The sequence below is a fragment of the Enhydra lutris genome, unplaced genomic scaffold (genome assembly GCF_002288905.1).
Source record: "Enhydra lutris kenyoni isolate GAN:26980312 unplaced genomic scaffold, ASM228890v2 scaffoldscaffold27, whole genome shotgun sequence".
Classification (NCBI taxonomy): domain Eukaryota; kingdom Metazoa; phylum Chordata; class Mammalia; order Carnivora; family Mustelidae; genus Enhydra; species Enhydra lutris.
Genome location: NW_019154111.1, coordinates 18,189,469 through 18,208,896, shown reverse-complemented (window position 1 = coordinate 18,208,896; position 19,428 = coordinate 18,189,469). Strand labels below are relative to the sequence as shown.

The 19,428-nt window shown below is 36.9% G+C and overlaps 1 protein-coding gene across 1 annotated transcript in view; it reads right to left on the bottom strand.

Annotated features, from left to right (window-relative positions):
• Positions 1–228: 228 nt before the first annotated feature.
• LOC111151994 (solute carrier family 13 member 1) overlaps positions 229–19,428 on the bottom strand; it is an 88,724-nt gene continuing 69,524 nt past the window's right edge. The window contains exons 8-15 of the mRNA XM_022510247.1: positions 17,600–17,719; positions 13,079–13,177; positions 12,567–12,668; positions 9,384–9,490; positions 6,710–6,819; positions 3,555–3,716; positions 2,031–2,168; positions 229–366 (exon numbers count right to left, since the gene is read on the bottom strand). Coding sequence (XP_022365955.1) covers positions 229–366; positions 2,031–2,168; positions 3,555–3,716; positions 6,710–6,819; positions 9,384–9,490; positions 12,567–12,668; positions 13,079–13,177; positions 17,600–17,719 — 976 coding nt within the window. The remainder of the gene's footprint in view (positions 367–2,030; positions 2,169–3,554; positions 3,717–6,709; positions 6,820–9,383; positions 9,491–12,566; positions 12,669–13,078; positions 13,178–17,599; positions 17,720–19,428) is intronic.

The window sequence follows — 19,428 nt, the reverse complement described above, 5'->3', positions numbered from 1 at the left end:
AAATCTCAGCTGTGGGCTTCTTGGTAAAGGCATGTAGATGCTGTTTGGTTGCATCTCAAAGGGATTGTGAACTCTGGGTTATGAGGTTTTGGGTGTTTCCTGGAACCACAGTAGTGACATAACGACTAACTTAGATGTGTCATCAATTTTCCAATGCCAAGTCTGCAGTGAATTCTCAATGGTTCTCAAAACTCACCGTACAACAGTCAGTCATAGGATTCATGCTTGTCATGGCATAGTCTCATTACTGATTGGTGGAGCCCAGGAAGGGTAAGTAGAGAGGTCAAACATAGCCCCAATCCAGGTGGACATGCCCAGCATCACCACAGCAACACCCACAATGTTAACACCAAGTCCAGCTTTAACCTTGAACAGGAAAAAGCATAAATATCAGTTTTCTGAAGAGAAAACTTATAGGAGAATCAGAATACTATAGCAGAAAGTATATGTCAGATTTATATGCATCATAAATGATTAGTATAAATTGTCATTTCATGAAACAATGAGTTCTTCCATTCATGTCAAAAGAGACTCTGTCCCCAACTAAATGACATTTAGTTGGAGATTCTAGGAGGTCCCTCTTAGGAATATAATGGAGTCATTATGATACAAAAAAAAAAAAAAATCCCTTTAAAAATTTGTCATTGCATGTTAAATCCGAATATGAGTTTTGAGGTCTTGTATTTCAGTGGATAAGGTTCAGGTCACTATATGATAACTGGATCCTTCATATTCACTCAATACTATTATTAGTTTAGCCTTCAGTATTCTCTTACTGAGATTTAATAAAAATGCCACTTCTATTCATCTTCCTTAGAGTTCTCATTTTTCTGGTTCTTATATCATCACCCTGGCATCCACTAAAAATTTCAAATTTGCTTTCTATCCATTAAAACAGAGGTCGGCAAACTACTGCTCATGACCTGTTTTGGTAAATTAAGTTTTATGCCACCACACCCATGGTGATTCCATATTGTTGTTGGCTGTATTCATGATACAATGGCAGAACTGAGTCGTTGTGACAGAGAGCATATGGCCCAGAGTGTCAAATATTTATTTTCTCTTTCCAGAGAAAGCTTGCTTATCTCTGCATTCTCTGTATTAAAACATAGAGCCCCAAAGCAAAAGGGGATACCTAGCAATGATTATTACAGAGGCCCCCTTTATTATCCACGTAAGCCACTCATTTATTCTGGAATCCTGGCTCTACTTTTTTAAGTTCACATACACTGGACACTGGTTATATTATCTTATGCACAACTTTTTTTTCAAAAGGATATTATGTGACTTCTGCATAGAGACCTTTCCAGAGTTTTCACATTGCAGGGGGGTAGGGACAGCATTGTGTGTGGAAGGAGAGAACTGGGACTTACTTGGAACTGCATTTGCATGTAAGCTCACTGAATTTACTTCGTTATATTCTTGTTTGGTTTGGAAGTTGGTAATCAAGATTGGTGGTAGACTAGACTATTCTCAAGCTAGTCCTGGACTACCATGACTTTTGTATTGGCAAAAATGCCTATGTTTTATCACTTAAATGTCCCATTATTTAGGTGCCACTATTAGAATCAAAACAAGAAAGATGAACTTTCATTGGCAGGTACTGAGTCCGGTGTATTGTTTGAAGCAAGTATTGGTTGCAAAATATTTGTGACAGAAAACCAAAGTGCATGATTGCCGAATTTCATTAATCCTATTTCTTCCTTTTGCCTATGTCAAACTGGATCCTGATCTTGACATGTAAGTTTCAAGCCATTGTGCTAAACATATTCTATGTTCTTTTCATTTTTTTAGGACATTACTGACGCATTCAGTATCTCTATATTTGTGACTGTGAATTCAAATGGCAAGTTTGCTTCGGTTATCATTCTTAAAAACAATTCTGTGACCAATCATGTACTCACCTTTAGAAGCAGAACTCAAGCCAGGCTTTTCCTGGCAGCTGATTAATGTGTAAAAGGATTGATAACCCAAGACATCACACATAAAAATGTCTACTGGATCTGACTGCTATCTTTCAGCTCACTCACCATATCAATAACTTTTAGATGGCCATAGGAAAAAACAATAGCATTGGGCGGATTTGCTACTGGAAGGAGGAATGCAAATGAAGTACACAGAGTAGAAGGTAACAAAATATAAAGAGGGTTCACTTGAATGGCTTCAGCCTGTTGGAAAAGATAAAAAGGAGTCTAAGTAAAATTTTGAGGTAGACACCAAGTATCAAAATGAACAAAATCATTATGATAAGCTTTCCCAGAAGCAGGTTAAAATCTAAACATAATACTGTACACACAAATGCAGTTATGACTTGAAGAGTATTTTTCAGAAATGTCTCTTCCTCTTATTTTTTTATACGGTTATTGGTGCCCATTTAAGTAGTACAGATCATTTAGAAAATAAAGTATCATTTATTCCAGGAACTAAATAAAAACAGAAACAATTTATTATTTATCTAGTGCTAGGTGCTCTGTGTGTGTGTGCATTTATGTAAAGTAACTGAATTTTCCCAATGACCCATAAGATGGCTACTATAGCCCCAAATAACAGACGAAGAAACTAAGGCCCAGAAAAGCTAAAGTAACTTATCCAAACACAAAGCTGGCAAGCAGGAACACTTATGAAGGGTCGTGGGTCCCTCTGGCTCCAAAGCTTCTCATTATTCCATTAACTTTTCTGCCTCTATGCCATATATAATTTAAAATTGGCTTAGGGATCATCACAGAAGAAGAATTACTACTATTCTTAATTTATCACATTATTTTCTAACTGTGCCATGTTGAGAAGTAAAAGATATTTTACCCATATAAACTGTCTACATTTCTTCTCTAACATGAAGCAGCAGCTCAAGAATGCTAACATATGCCCCTTGAGCTGTAGAGGAACAATTCCAGAAGGGCAATCCTTCTTAATTTAAAGTGCTATCCTCTCACCACACTCAGGTGTCCCAATAAGAAACACATTTTACCTCAGCTATTTCTTGTAATTGCTAGCTAGGTGGGGAGAAAAAAGGAAGATTGTCTTTTCCTCTCTCTCCTTACAAATCTGCTTTTCACTTATCTTTTAAAATTATTTCCTGGGCTGTAGAAAACTGTATCTAAGATATTTAAGCTTAAAGCCTGAAATGTAAGCCTAGCTCTTCATTCACTTGCAAATCATTTATATGAACCACTTCTCCGAAATTGAGGAATAATCTGGAGGGGGAAGTGTCAGTGTTAGAGATCTAAATACTGAAGTTGCCGGGAAACATGGACTCCCAAAGTCTTACAGTTGGAAAGGATCTAGGCAGACCCTCCCACTGTGTGTGAATGAAAAATCTGGGCAGAGAGAAAGTATTTGGTTCTCTTAAGATCCTGCTGCTTGAATGTGGAAGAAAAGAGTTCTCCTGAGTTAGGCCTCCTAAAAATGTATTAATGCAAATAAAGATCACTCTGTAAGTTACTTATAGGAAGATCATACATGCCAAAAATTGATTCTATACTACAATATGAAAACCAGCAAAGTAGAACACTACTCTTTGGATGGGTATAAAAGCAGATGAATGAGATACTCACCAATGGAGATAATATAGGGAGAAGAAGGGTAATGGTAGCTGGATTGCTGGCTACCTCTGTTAAAGATGTGACAAGCAAAGAAGATATTAGAATGATTAGCCATACTGGTAAGGAGCCTAGAGGAGATAATTTATTTCCTATCCACTTAGATAGTCCTGACTCCTAAAAAAAGAAAAAAAATTGCAATATTATTCATTAGCAATTCATTTTAAGCAGACACAATTTAAATGTATAAATTCTATCACTTGCTCTAAGAACTCCATTTCTAAAGTTGAAGTTTAATCTTCCATATTTTTTCATGGTTTGGAAGATCTAGGTCGCTTTGACATGGAGGAGCTCTCAATTATTCTTATTTTAATATTACTGATATGCTTTAGGAAATTTGAATAGTCTTCCCACATTTTTTCAATTAAGTTTTATCCAATTAATATATATGGATATTTTGGCAAGTCATTTGGTACTATAGGGCTTTAGGAAAATGGCAGTCCTCTGGTCTACCTCTCACATCTCCTAAGTTGTGTTCTCCAGAGGCAACTTTCAACCCCTATTAGCTATTTATGGCTACTTTTTAAATTATGCCTTTTCCTCATTTTCAAATTGAGACATTATTTACTGACTAACATGTTACATAAGGATTTAGCTTTCTTACGCAATCTACCATACATATATTTCCTGTCCCTTTATTTCTTTTACTTATATATCAACATTTTTAATTAAATCAATGTTTAAAGTTTGCCATTATGAGTATATGAATATTACTCATACCTGAGTCACTTAGTGTACTGTGATTATGCTAAAACTATGTTAAAGGGCATTTAAGAGACAGGGAATTACAAAGAGTTGATGCTTTAGTAGCTAGCGGCTATCTTCTCCCAAACAGAAGAGTTATCTAGTTATGGCCATTTGCCAAACTAATTACAGTTTGAAACAAAATTTTAGAAGAGTTAATGTCTCCAAATCTTTGTAACACATTTTTGAAGCTCATGGCTTCAGTAAACCTACTCAAGAGTAGGGTTATTCTAGATATCCCATAGAAATTCAATTCTATGTATTAGGAACTTCAAGACTCCCCTCCAGGGTTTTCCTAGTTCTGCCAGTGAGAGAGCCTAGTGTATCAGAAGAAGTCTGTGACTTCTCATTTTCTTAGATTTTGCAATTCTAGGGTCTGGCCAATGCTTTTAAAATCCCTTTGAGTATCTGGAGTCCAATTCACACAGAAATTCTGGGAAGCAGAGATTGACAAATTTCATATCAATGTCAAAATTGCTGATTCTTATTCCCTCACAATTCAAATTATCAGTCAAAAGAATGGAAGTTATTGATTCTCAGAAACCAGATCTCATTCTTGCTGTAATAGTAGAAGAGTTTATTTGCCTTATATATCTATCATTTACATTTGAGTGGTCTATGAGGCAAGCCGAATCTGATGTAAAACAACATTGTAAGTGGCACTCAGAATGGAGACAATTTCAAAGATTTTCACCCCTTACTAAATCGTATAGCTGAGAGTTCAGTGTCCAAATACCATACAGAAAAAATGACAATGAAGTCAGAAGCAAAAAAGTCTCCCTATAGGCTATTACGAAGATAGTGGATAGTTATTTGTCTTGAGAAAACTAAAAAATTAACTTTCCAGAAACTAAAAGCCTGGACCACAACACCTCTCTCTCACTATCCTTTTTACTTTGATGACTGAATAAGGAAATGGAACAGCTATGAGCTTTAAGTGTTTCACAGAAGGCTGTGAAATACAGAAATGAGAGGTTTTTAATGAGTCAAAGAGTAAAAAATTTTCATGGACTTTTTGAGAAGATACTTTTCTTCTAAAGAGTCCTACAATGACTTCAAGTGACAAAGGCCTCCCTAGACTTGACATTTTTGTAAACTGGATAGAGGATAAGCCAAAGAAATAGCAACTTTATTCCTCACGGTGGTTTTATTTCTTCCTAAAATTGGACATAATATAATATTAGCCATAGTTATGTAAAATTCTCTCTGGACTTCATTCAATAAACATGTAAAAAGTACCTTTAATGTACTTAATATGCAACAGAGGTTTTTTTTTTCCCCCCCTTGGTATTTGACAGAGAGAGACAGTAAGAGGGGGAACAAGCATGGGGAGTGGGAGAGGGAGAAGCAGGCTTCCTGCTGGGCAGGGAGCCTGATGTGGAGCTTGAACCCAGGACCCCGGGATCATGACCTGAGCCAAAGGCAGACACTTAACGACTGAGCCACCCAGGCTCCCCCTTAATATGTAATAAATAAGTGAGTAATAAAGTACTGTTTTTTCTTACTCTCTTTCTTTGACAGCCTTAGGGCTATCCTATATTGAAGCAGACCTATTGAGTAGGTCTCTGACCTACTCAAATTCATCATGAAAGAGGCGCCTGGGTGGCTCAGTAGGTTAAAGCCTCTGCCTTCGGCTCAGGTCATGGTTCCAGGGTCCTGGGATCGAGCCCTGCATCTGGCTCTCTGCTCAGCAGGGAGCCTGCTTCCACCTCTCTCTCTCTCTCTCTCTCTCTCTACCTGCCTCTCTGCTTACTTGTGATCTCTGCCTGTCAAATGAATAAATAAAATCTTAAAAAAAAATTCACTATGAAATAAGGATAAAGTTATGAACAAAATGTTTTGCTAGGAATCATTGTACGTATGATTTTTATATCTTTTTTCTTACTTAGCTAATTTTCTAATACTATTTTATGGAATAAGAATTCTAATGCTCTAATCTTTGGGGCATCTGGGTGTCTCAGTCAGTTAACAGTCTGACTCTTGATTTTGGCTCCAGTCATGATCTTAGGGTCGGGCTCTGCACTCAGCATATTGCTGCTTAAGAATCTCTCTCTCCCTCTCTGCTCCTCCTGGCCTACCCCACGCTTACTTTCTCTCTGTCTCTTAAAAAACAGTGTGAGAATTCTAATCTTCTTTGCTTTATTCCTTTTGCCATATTGGGGCAGCATTAAAAAAATGATGGTTTATGCCTACAGCCTGTAAAAATTACTAAACTCACTTCATCTGTGTAGTATAATTAATGCATGGCTATTGAAATCTGCATCATTAAAATGACAGGCTAAAGTTGAATATGCCAAAGCTTGAATATCTCCTGTTCTTTTGAAAAGTCTAGTTAATTGTTGAATGTCTTAGGCACAGAGTATTACCTCACAGCCGTCTGCCAAGGCAAACCCTCCACCAACGAGAATGGCTATGTCCCAGGGCATGAATGACTGGAATTCTTTCCAAGTAATCAGTGGTGAATAATCAAAAGCAACTGCAAAAACACAAGTCCTGTAGTTTATACATTGCTTAAAATATGACAATATGACATTTTTCTCTATTATCCTAAATCACCATCTCATAAGAATTTTTTAATATTCCTATATTGTTTATAGATAGGGAACTTGATTTAGACTTTGAGTAATTTCTACCGGGCTGAGGTGGAACACTGTGTTACAAAAATGTTTTTAAAAATGTCATAACTTGGAAAAATTCATTGGATCATAAAATAGAGTAAATTTAGATAGATTATAACATTGTCATTTATTAATGCCACTCATTCATTTATTCAAGCATTCATTCACTCATTCATTCATTTCATTCATTGCACTAACATCTTTGCCTCCTATGGGCAATGCAGTGTGTCGAACTGTACTATTTTTTGCTATGCATAATGTAATGTGCCATTGGTTCTAATATCAGTATAATATTATAATTTTATTCACTAATATTTACTTGAATATTGCTTTTTTTCCAAATCATGAGGATGGTCATAATAGATTCATCAGGATTTCAGTTTAAAATCAAAGCTCAGATTAAATAATTTAAGTATCATTCATAAAACTCTTAAAATTCTTATAAAGTAATTATCATAAAGATTTCTCTTGATAGTTGGGTCATAATGACTCATTTGATTTATTGAGAAAAAAGGCCATCCATGAATATATTATTTCCACTTAACATTTGTGTGTAACAAGCAGCCTTCTACATGGTATGATTTTAGGGTTACTAATGAGATTTTTTTCTATTTCCTTCCCCCAAACCTAAACCAAACCTACAATCACCATTGTTGGAAATTTTGCTATTTCTTACTTGAATTAAGGCATACATCCTGTTAAAATGCAAACATCTCTGAAATCTACCTCTCATGTAAAATTTAACATATAATGTCTTATTTTTCATTTTTAAACCTAGTGTGGATGAGTTTATCAGGGAGAATAGGAGTTGAAGAATGAGAAGAGAGAGAATGGTGGATAGAGGTATGGGGTCCAAGTGCAGGCTGCCCCAATATGGGCCACTTTGGCATGAACATTATTATGAGTTAAAAGCAATCAAAACCCAGAAGATTCAGAAAAAGCTCTGGGCCTACCCCTCAACTACCTGCTTGTACCAGGAAGAGAGAGGGATTAATAAAGATTCCTCTTTACCTAAGAAACTTAACTGCATAATTAGGCACCCTTTGTTTTCCAAATGTCTCCTTTTGCCTTCCCACTAATGGTCTTTCTTCTCTTTGTATCCTCAGACCCTTAACCCTCTTCTTAGCTCATATATGAGTGATATTGCTTCATTGTCTTTGGAATTTCCATGTCTGTGTGGATTCCCTGTATGTACACTACTATATTTGACTTTCTACCATTAATCTGTCTTATGTCAACTTGATTCTTAGTCCAGCAAGAAGGATCTTGAAGGGCAAAGAAAATTCTTTCTCCCCAACAAATCAAAGTTCTTTCTGAGAGGGGGATCCAGATGTGGGAGCCAGGAAATTTAAGCCAAGAATTGGTTCTTCAACACTTGCCATTGGCAGGCCTTAGGACTTTGACTGCAATGGTCAATGTCCTCAGAGTCTCATAGAAATTATTTCTCTGTACTTTTATATCTCCTTATAACATACTTTGAGATATCCTAATTTCAAGTAATGAACAAATGGCATTTATATCAATGTTATGTTATTTACATATGTGATGTCCTAGATATCTGACTCAGTCATTTATTAATTTGGACTCAGGATGTCAGGTGTGAAACCCAACTGCATGAATACCAGTTCCATCCAAGTGAAAAAAGGAGGAAAAGAGAGAAATAAAAGAAAACCCAACAATAAAAAAACCCACAACTCTACTAGACTATTTCTAAACAATTTTAAACTATTTGTCCCACAATAACAGCACAGGAATCTGACTACCCAAAACAAGCTGTATTAGTATAAAGCACAGATATAAATGAATCCTATGTTTTAAAATTTGTGTGTGTTAGGAGAAGGAAGGTATGTTCACATAAACATATTTTTTGTCCATGTATTACAAAGACAAAGAATGCTCCCCCTGAAATACCTTGTCTCTCATTTGTGACACTAGGTTCTGGCTAAGTGTGGGCTTGATTTGCATTCTCTCCAGGATTACTATGACGCTGTAAATGCTCTTTCCCTTGAAACTCCTCACCTTTTTAGATCCTTAGCATTTATTACCAAGGGCTCATCATGAAGTGTGACTTCCAAGTTCTCATTCCTATGTTTGCCAATAGTAAGATTAATTCTGATTATGGCAGGGAAAGTGGGCTTATTGTGGACCACATAGTGTCACTCGAAGTGGAATTCTAACCATGGTGCATAATGAAATCTACTTCTCACTTCTGCCAAGTAAGATGATCCTTCTTGTAGGGGGAGGACATGTGCTAGTTGAATAAGGGTTGTAGTGTGCACACAGGGCATCCTAAGTCAGGGGCTATGTGAGCATGTCCATTCCTCCTGTTCTAAGTGCTAACTAAAACTAACTGAATTTTGTAATTTTTGCAGAATTTTTGTAATTCTGTCAAATTGATTCAGAATTATAAATAATACTCAACCAATTTCTCCTGTAGGTGTAGTTTTAGTCAATTTCTTAGCTGGGATAAGAAAGAATAGGATTCCTATAAGTAAGGCAACAGTTGAATCTGTAGCAAAACCAGGATACCTGAAAAAGGACAGATGTGTACATTAAAAAATGGCATCAAAATTTGTATGAGCTGAACAGCAATTGACTATGCTATTGGCCTATAAGTAGTAGTTATGGTAAAGGTTAGTTATTCTGGATAATCTGTCCTAAAATCTATGGATTTTCAACCAAATTTCCAACCAAGCCAAAAATCTCAGACCATGTTCCCGTTGTTTCCATATATGTCTTCTTATTTTCAAAACCATGAATACATATACTGACATACTAGTCCTACAGGCAAATTTCTTTTTAGGTAAAGCTTAAGGATTTGGTAAACAATTTTTTCTTTGTATTATTTCCTTTCATTATACTGGCAGAGAACTGAGACAAAAACAATTACTAGACTAGGCAAAGCCCTAAATAATTGTTGTGTAACATCCTACTATTGAATTGTGGCAAGGAAAGCGTGTTTCTGGAGTCCTCTAAAACTCTTCTCTAAATTATGAAAAGAAATTGATCTGTTTTTTTAAGATATAACATCTGCTACTGTGATTATAGGGCCCAGCCATATCATATAAATGAAATCAACCCATTTAATGCTTTGCACCCTATGAAACTCAATCAAGAATATTAATTATTAGAATGGTTTATGAGATGCTCATAAATGATTGCTATACAAATTAAGAGTGATTCAGGAACAGATGGGGTCTTAGAATCACCAGGCCATTTCAGCAAGTAAGACAGGCTCCCAGAAGCCTCAACAGTTAAGAAGCACCTGGAAACCAGCTATGAATGAAACAGACATAAATAATTAGAACTCAGTTTTAAGATTCAGCAATATTAACTAGAATCTTTGTAGTCTGAGATGCATGTGTACACCCTAGAGGTTATTTTGCTCCCTTGTAACTCAGTAATGGGTACATACTATAGACACTACTCTCTACTTCTGTGATTTACTTGAGCAGTCTAAATAATCAAGGAAGTGTATTATTTTATTCAATCTGACAACTTTATAAACGAGTTTGTTTTCCTTAAATATGGATTTTATTTATTTTTTGCTGAGGAAAAATCTGTCTTGGTATAATTTATTCAACAAACTTAACCAATATTTATTATTTTATTGCTCCTTATTGCTTTTATTTGAGCTGTAATTTTTTTATGGTATTTTTGCCAAATTAGGTCAGGGATCATGTAATCTGATTTTGTTTTATATGAAAAGACACATTGAATTCAGTCCAGGTTCAAACAGATGGGATGAAAACATTAGGTGGTAGTTATAAATCTTGATATATCATTCTAGTTTTGGAAATTCTAAATGCTTAGAATCTCTGTATTACAAATATATTCTACAGAAGACACTTTAAATAAAATCAAGCCATAAATGCTGAAGTAATTTTGTTCCAAAGACTTTTAAAACCATAATTATTTTATTATTAGTTTATTTTCATTTTATTTTTAGTTTATTATGAACAAAGGCTGTCTCACTATTACAAAATATTAAGGTTACACAAATTTTATTTGCTCTGGCAATTTATGAATCAAAGTTGATCAGATTTGTATCCTCAAACCACTTCTCTTAAACCTTTGTTCCTTCTCCCATTGTTTTCTCTCAGAATTCTAGGTAACACAAGCACCCGCCTATAGCAAACATACTCTGTTCTACTGCAAGCGAAATATCTCCTGAATTACACTTTCCTTCTGTAAGGAATAGAAATTAGAAACTGATTATATTGAATTTCCTACTGGGCTTTCTTCCTAGTTTTTATTAGCTACTGTCTGATTTCATTGGTTTTTACACACTGGTGTTTAGAGAATGCTCTCCCTACCTAACATAATTGGAGTGGGATTTTAAAAAGGAAAATAATTACTTTACGTTGGTTTAGAACCTATTACAAAACTAAAAAGTAACACTCAAATTGTTAAATGATAGTTGGCTATGAATAGTTTGCATTGAATAACTGGATGCTGCGTTTTATTTAGACTTTTCAAAGGGAAAAGTCCTAGTTCCAAACAAAAAGTTGATCAACTGAAGCCGATCCTTTGAAACATGCTACCATATCGCGTTGGTGCACTTGTGTTTCACCAGGAATTTGCACACAGACTTTGCACCTTTAAAAAAATGTTGGCAATGCCTACATAGCCATGAGGCCCCGGTTCAAGAAGAGAGGGAATTCTTTATTCCCTGTAGGCAGAATACTTTGAACCCAAACAATTTTGGTTTCTGTCCCCACAAACATGGATTCTTACTGTGGGATGTGAGACAGGAAGTCATCATCAGAGATCTGCTCAATCTAGGAACTCGAGTACTTCAGTGAAAAATGGATTAACAATACAAATTTCAAAACCAAAGTATTTATATTGATATGTAGGATGGTCCTTAATTTAGAAAAATCACACTATCATCATCCCCCTCACTTTATATGACTCAGCATGACTGCTGGTCTAGAAGACACTGTGAGATAAAATTAACTCAACCCAGCTTCTAAGATTAGTTTGTACAATCAGTCTTATTACTTACTCGGGAATTCCTTATTTACAAAGTAGGGGTAGGGATAGATTTATAGTGAACTAGCATAAAAATGAACATAATTAGAATAAAAAACACAAGATAGTGAACTGAATAAAAAAATAAGTTGGCAAAAACCAAAGAACGTGAATCCATATCAGGTTATTAACAAGGATGGAGTGGGATTTATCTCACATAATAAACATTTATATTACACTTAGGTAGGGAGAATGGCAGCACCATTGTTAAGTGCCATTATTTGCTTCATCTTACAGATGAAGAAACTGATCGGCAAGTGACTTGCCCAAAGTGGAAGAGCCAACCCAAGCACAGAACACGGCTTTCTGATTGCATTCCTAATTATGTAAGGATGGAAACAGCATTGTCTAAAGGAGCCTGACTTTTAGTTACAGTGTATATGATTATCTTATCTGCAGTCCTACCCTGGATTTCATTCTTTACCATTTTCCTTCCTGGGAAGATTACAATTAAACATACTTTTCAATGGAAATAAAGGAAAAGAATCCCATACAATCTTTCAGAGTTATAGGAACCACCAAGGAGAGAAACAGAATAAAACAGGAAGGGTTGAAAATACGGAATGCTTACTTGGGAAAAAGTGCAGACCAACCAGAAATAAACCCAGGATCTCGGCTAAACCACAGCAGAGCCATTACAACGAAGAGCACCAAGGTCACAATTTCCTGATACCTGTGGGAAAATTCCAATCCTTTTGTTTATCTTCTCAGTCAGGGTATTTGTACAAACTCCCTAAGCTACTGGCAGAGCAATCTTAGCAGAACACTAAACACTAAAAACCAGATGATTCTATGTCAGTAATTTGAGAGAATCTGCACAGCTAGAAAAAGACTTGACTCCTCTGTGGGTCTTTGGCTGCTTTTCATTCTATCTGGTAAATTTTAGTTAGACGAAAGTACACATTTTGTTATGCTGAGTTATATCTACAACAGTCAGCATGTTCAAGGCCCTTACCAGGTGTTCTAAATACACTACAGATGATTACGTGCATGTTTAGCTTTAAACAGATACTTGCAGTATAAGCAGCATGTATCCGTGCGCGGGTGTGTTTGCCTGTGCACCTGCGTGCATGTGTGTCTTACCTCAGTGGGCCAAGTTTTTGGTATTCTTGTTTAATCACCTCAGCACAAGCTTTTTGTTTGGCGGTTTTGGTCTTGCCACATTTGAACATCTCCTTAAAACTGAAAAGAATAATGGAGACTGTTAAGCAAAGAAGTCTCCCTTTATAGAAGAGATTTGCGTGAAAGCTTTATAAAATACTAACCTCCTTGCCAGTAACAGCAATCTGTGCATAATGCCTATACTTCCATCCCCTTCTTCGAATGTCCTCTCTCCTTTTTCCTGTTTGGCCTGGTTTGCTCAATTTTCAAGGGTTAATTTTTGTTCCATATTTTCACACCTCTTACCCTGATGTCTTCCAAGTCTGTTCACACTATTGGAATTTTGCCACGTGTGGCTCATCTCCAATTGAACACTTTGCTATATACCTGATTGTTACAGATGTTCATTTCTTTATTGTCTATCTTGATAGTCAATTGCTACCCATGTGTAAGTTTTCTCTTGCTAGTTAGATAATGAATTACTGGACGGCAGGGCAGAGTCCCCGATATTTGCTCTGGCACAGTAACTCTCAACACGGGCACATACTAGAAATATGTGACTCATCAACTCCATAGTACCTTGCTCAGATTGAAGAGACAGCTGGTTGTCGGATCCATCAGTCTGCCCAGAATACACAGGACTCAAGCCACTAGGCAGAGTGGTCACTGGAGCAGAGAATTCACGTACACTGCTTGTGAGCGGAGTCTACGCTAGATCTCTTAGAACGAAAACCAACTCTATAACATTTTTTTCTTCAATTTCTTTATCCCTTATGCCCTAATAGAATCCACTAGATAGTTTTCCATCTACTGTCAATACTAACTGCCAGTCTCTCTTTCTTTCAGAGGCTGCTTTCAGTTACACCTTTCCCTTGTGACTAACTTTTCTTTCCTGAAGTCCAGGGTCTAAAAAAAAAAAAAAAAAAAAAAAATTTTTTTTTTTTTTTTGTGAAGTACTGCTCTAGGATTAGATTTTAAAAAAATCCCTCCAGGGGAATAAACAAATGAGCAAATGGTTCAATTCTTATGTTCTATCTTTTGGAATGTCTATAAGTAGCTCATTCAGATTACTTTATGTGTGGGTAAGGAAGGCATTTCTGAGTGTATATCCTAAGGAACTGAAATCTGGATCTGAAGAGATAACTGCACTCACATGTCTACTGCAACATGATTCGCAGTAGCCAAGATACGGAAACAACACAGATGCTCACTGACAAACAAGTGGATAAAGAAAAAGTGGCACAGAAAGAAAAGAAAAGGTAATAAATACATACAATGGGCAATAACTCGGCCTTAAAGAAGCAGGAAATCCTGCTGTGTATAACAACACAGATGGACTTGGAGGACATTATGCTAAATGACATAAACCAGACACAGGAAAACAAATATTGTAAGATCTTATACGTAGAGTCTAAAATAATCAAACACATGAAAACAGAGAGTAAAACAGTTGTTTCCCAGGAAATGGAAGGAGATGGAAATGGGGAGGTGTTTATCAAAGAGTACAAAGTTCCAGTTATGAAAAATAAGCGAGTTCTGGAAATCTATTGCCTAAAATAAGGCCTGTGATTAACAACAGTGTATTGTATACTTAAAAATTTACTCAGAGGGTTGGTCCTATGATAAGTGCTTTTACCATAAAAGGAAAAAAAAACCCTCAAAAAGCAAAAGGGGCAAGAGGAAACTTGGAAGGTGATGGAAAAGTTGATGGCCTTGGTTGATGGCCATGGATGATGGTTCATGAGCGTATATGTATCTCCAAACACATTAAGTTGTATACATTAAATATCTATGGCTTTTTGTATGCCAGTAATACATCAATAAAAGCAGTTTTAGAAAAAGAAAGAGTGCAGGATAATGCTGTCATGTAAAATTGCTGGACTAAACATGGATATATATGAGGGAGAAAATAGGAAGACTAAGATGGTATGAATGTAGCTATCCCACAAAGACATTTTATTTACTTATTTTTTCTGTAGCTCTGCTACACAGACTTGTTCAAAGGAACAGAGTTTCCCCAATTCTTAAGTCATCCATCCTACACATTCAAAATCATTCTCCTGTGCACACTCCAACCACTGAACATTAGATGTATGTTGTTATATTTAGGATCCTTGAAGTAATATTTAATTTTTGTAATCTCAACTAAAATACTGGCTAGTGCCAGTCTTGAAATTTTACCCCTTGTCACAATATAAATACTAGTATTATAAGAAACTGAGCCATGGACTACTTTGAGATCCTACTGTAGAACAGAAAAGTAGAATTAAAAAAATAGGTGAGTCTTGGGGCACCTGGGTGGCTCAATAGGTTTAGCATCTGACTCTTGGGTCATGATCTCAGGATCATGAGATCGAGCCCCATATTGGGCTCTGTGCTGCTTGTGGAGCCTGCTGAAGATTCTTTCTCTCCTGCTGCCCCCTCCCCCTGCTCCTTCTTCCTCCTTAAAAAATGTTTTCCACCTGGTAGACTGCACATGTACCTGGTCTCTTTGGTTGGGGATGATAAATAGTTAAATCGAAAGCTATGCTGGCTTTGCTACAAATGAAGGTTAATGCCCTCACAAAGGAACCGATGAAGCATATGAAAACGCATCTAGCTCTTCATTTAAACAAGTTCAGTGGCGCTGATAGATGAGCTTCTCCCTCCAGGTATGTTGGGGTCGTTTACAATGGGTGAGTTAACTGTGTTAACAGCCAACACACTAACCAGAATGTATGGCCGCCTGCCAGGGGAGTGGCTGATAATTTCTGTGTGTTGATCTAAAACCTCTGGAGGTGAAGACCCTGACTGGCTGAAATGGACACTGAAAAATTAGCCAGAGTGGGAAGCTATGTAACCAATCTAACCGATTGCCCACACAACGGGACTATTTAACTATGCCACTGATCATGATTTATGGATTTATCTAATGTATGCACTTGGCAGGCTTTTTGATCTTATAGACACCTTTCAATCCATCTGGCCTTTATTTTCTTAATTTCTCCTTTATACATGGTGGGCCATTTCAAAATAATGACAATGGTTGCAGACATTTTTTATAAGTCATTATATGTGGTGACAAAGAAGGAAACTGCTACGGGTCTGTGACTGGATGCTCCCTCCCTTAGCTGGGATTCTTGTCCTTTGCATCCTGCATTGCTACCTGTGCAACTGAATAGACCCCCCGAGGCCTGGATTTCCAGGAAGGGGCATTTAGTATGCAGCTGGCCTCTCCCCACTGATGGCCACCTGCCGAAGTCAGTGACATCCCACACATTTGCTTCAGCAGGAGGACTGCCACATGCTGCTCCCACAATCTGGACGAATGGATTTTTTTTTTTTTTTTTTTAAATCATCAGTACCATCTTCCCACTACTAACAAGACTGTGGCGGTTTTGGAGAAAAACCAGGAAGAGGAATGGAGAGGGAAGAATACCAGTCCTTAAATGACTCGGCATGGAAAATTGGGGCCTGGGCATGGAATGCCACCTGCTCCCAGTGCTTTGCTTTTCTAAGGAAGTACATGTAGCTGACTTCAATCTCACCTGCTTAGTAGATCTCCTGTTGTTTTGTTCGTAGGTCCTTGAAATTATTTAACTAAAAGCCAATAAAGATGAATTTGAATTTGTTTTTTTCAGGAACAGATCCTCAGGGTTTGAGTGATAGTCATTTCCCCTTTCTTTTTAGAGTACTGTTATCCAAAATATATAAAGGTGCATTTTAGATTTTGCTGTGGAGCCCTTCGTAATTTTAAATGCTGGCTGTCATTTATATCATTTAAGCAGCTCATCGGCACTTACGAGCTGCCTGCTTCTGTCTCAGCCAAGGTAATATTCGCAAATTCTCCTTGAATCCATATATCCAGTGTTTTTCAGCTTGGACACATATGTATTCGAGTTACAGCACTGGAAGGGATCTGACTGATCTTCCAGTTAAATTCCATCATTTTACAGTTGAAAACACCAAGACTGAGAAAGACCACTCATTGTGAGAAGCTACAACTTTGTCCCTGGTCTTCTGATTCCTAGTCCAACATTCTTCCTACAGGGCACACTCTCACGTCTTCATGTGATTTTTTTCAAGGACACACCAGTTTCGGTGTAGGATGAAGCAAGAATCTTGCCTGTTACAGTTTAAAGTAACTAGATAACCAGACGAAATTCCCACATACAACCAAGAGGAGGGGCAAAACCTCTTGAAATTCCACTTTAACAAGCTGGACTGGGTCCTTATTATAATAAGTTCCTTATGCCCTTCTGGCTGATCAATAAATTATTAGCTTAGGACTCAAAGGAGAATGAGATGGATTTGCTTTTTACAAACTCTGCTCCACAGCCCACATTGTTTAGATGATATTCTAGCTTATCCTTAAAATATGTGCTCATGTGTGGCAGTTTCGTGAGGAACAGAAATGCAGAAACTCCATGTGCGTGAAACAGGTCAAAGAGCAGTGGGTGAGCAGCTGAGAAGTGGGAACCAAAACACCTTTATTTATCTGATTAACATGCAATATTTACTTACTTGAATCCTAGGAAAAGCCACTGAAGCCAGATCCAGGACAATAACAGAATAATAATAGCAGCCGGGAAGGAAAGCATGAACCATGATCCAAAGTTAATGCAATGACAGTCAGGGTAGCGCCTGTGCAAAAAGACAGAAAAAGGTGCTTGGGAGCGTACAAGTGTAATCCCTCCTGTCAGTCCTTGGGAAGCAATAGTTCACGTCCTTCCAGGGGCTCCCAGGCAACAGGGAAGATGTGGGACCTTCTCATCATTAAGTATAGCATTTGGCTTTACCTCTTACCTTTTGTCCTGATTCTGTAACTAATAATGGTTGCTGCTTCCCATCCACGCAAGAGTGAGTCTGCTGTGATTTTTGTTCCTTTGTTTGATCTGTAAGGAAGAGCTTGGGAAAGCTAGCACAGTGCCTGACACTCACTGAATGCACCAGAAGTGGGAGTGCATGGGTATGCGTGCCTCTTGTTAGCTCTCAAAGTATCAGTATGTGAGTGGGGTGAGCCGAGCGGACATGGGAGCAGATGAAAATGAACTTCACGGACCTGAATGTCGGCTACCACTTCACAATGGTGGCTGGCACTGCAGGCACTTGGGAAGGGACTCTGATCCATCCATATTGTCTCCTATAGTTGTTTACCCGCTGTTTCCTCTGCCTTGAAGAAACTGTAACCCATCTTACCAGGCATATGCTAGCCTTTTCTTCTTAGAATTAGACAGTGCTTTGGGGATCAGTCAAATGGAACAAATCTGGACCAGATAAAAACAATTAAAAGTTTTTCTCCTAGTTATTTTCAGGTTTTTAGCCCACATAATCACAAAACAATAACAAAAAAATTGGGGGGCGGTGGTCAGAGACAAATAGGTTTTTTCTGGTGACCTCACATTTATGTTTCCAAAATGTAGTATAAATTCCAAATAAATTCTCATATAGTTATCTATTTTATGACAGAAGAGGGAAAAACAGGAAACTTGAAAAACATTTGTCCTTGTTTTTTTCTTCACACAATGACACAAAGACAGAGCTGGAACTTTGGAAAGTTCAGAAAATACACAGAAGCAATAAAACAACATTAACATATTTTAATTATTTTTGAAATTACAAAATATAAAGAAATTTATAGAAATGATAGATTTTAAATTCTTGTTCTATTTGAAATTACATTCAAATTTATTTTTGAATTTACATTTGAAAATCTATTTGAATTTATATTTACAATCAATGTAAATAAACAAAATGTTTCATGCTACATGCATCAACATAAGCCACATTTTTATACTTTATAAATTGTTTCTCCTTCTATTTTAGGATGGTTGCTAAGTAATGCAAAGAGTTTTAAAAAGTAATGGGTTTTTAAAACTCTAGATTTCTAATGTTTTCTACAAATTTCCTTGAGGTTATAAGAAGTTGTGGGTACTAGAGTTATCATTAGCAAGTTGAGGATGATTATTATCTACCACAAGAAGATCCAAAGCTTAGCTTACATATTATGCAATTAGAAATGACAAATGATAAATAAGATGTGCTTGAGAATACAGAGAATTGATGAATGGAAAAATGCTTTATCATGCCCATGAGCTTCTACTGAGAGTTGCTCACTTAAAAAAAAAAAAAAAAAGTTTGTTGTTTTCAGTTGGAAAATGCAATAGGGAGGAAAGGCTTAAGCTTACTTCCCATCAAGTTATTAGACTTGGACTACAGGTTGATGACGTGTGTTACTCTGTTCAACCTAACGGCATTTAGAAATGTTACTAGAAGTAGGGTCAAAACAGTACCCTAAGTCCAATTTCATTTTTCACCATCTGTGACTCATACCTTGAGATCAGGCTGTGTTG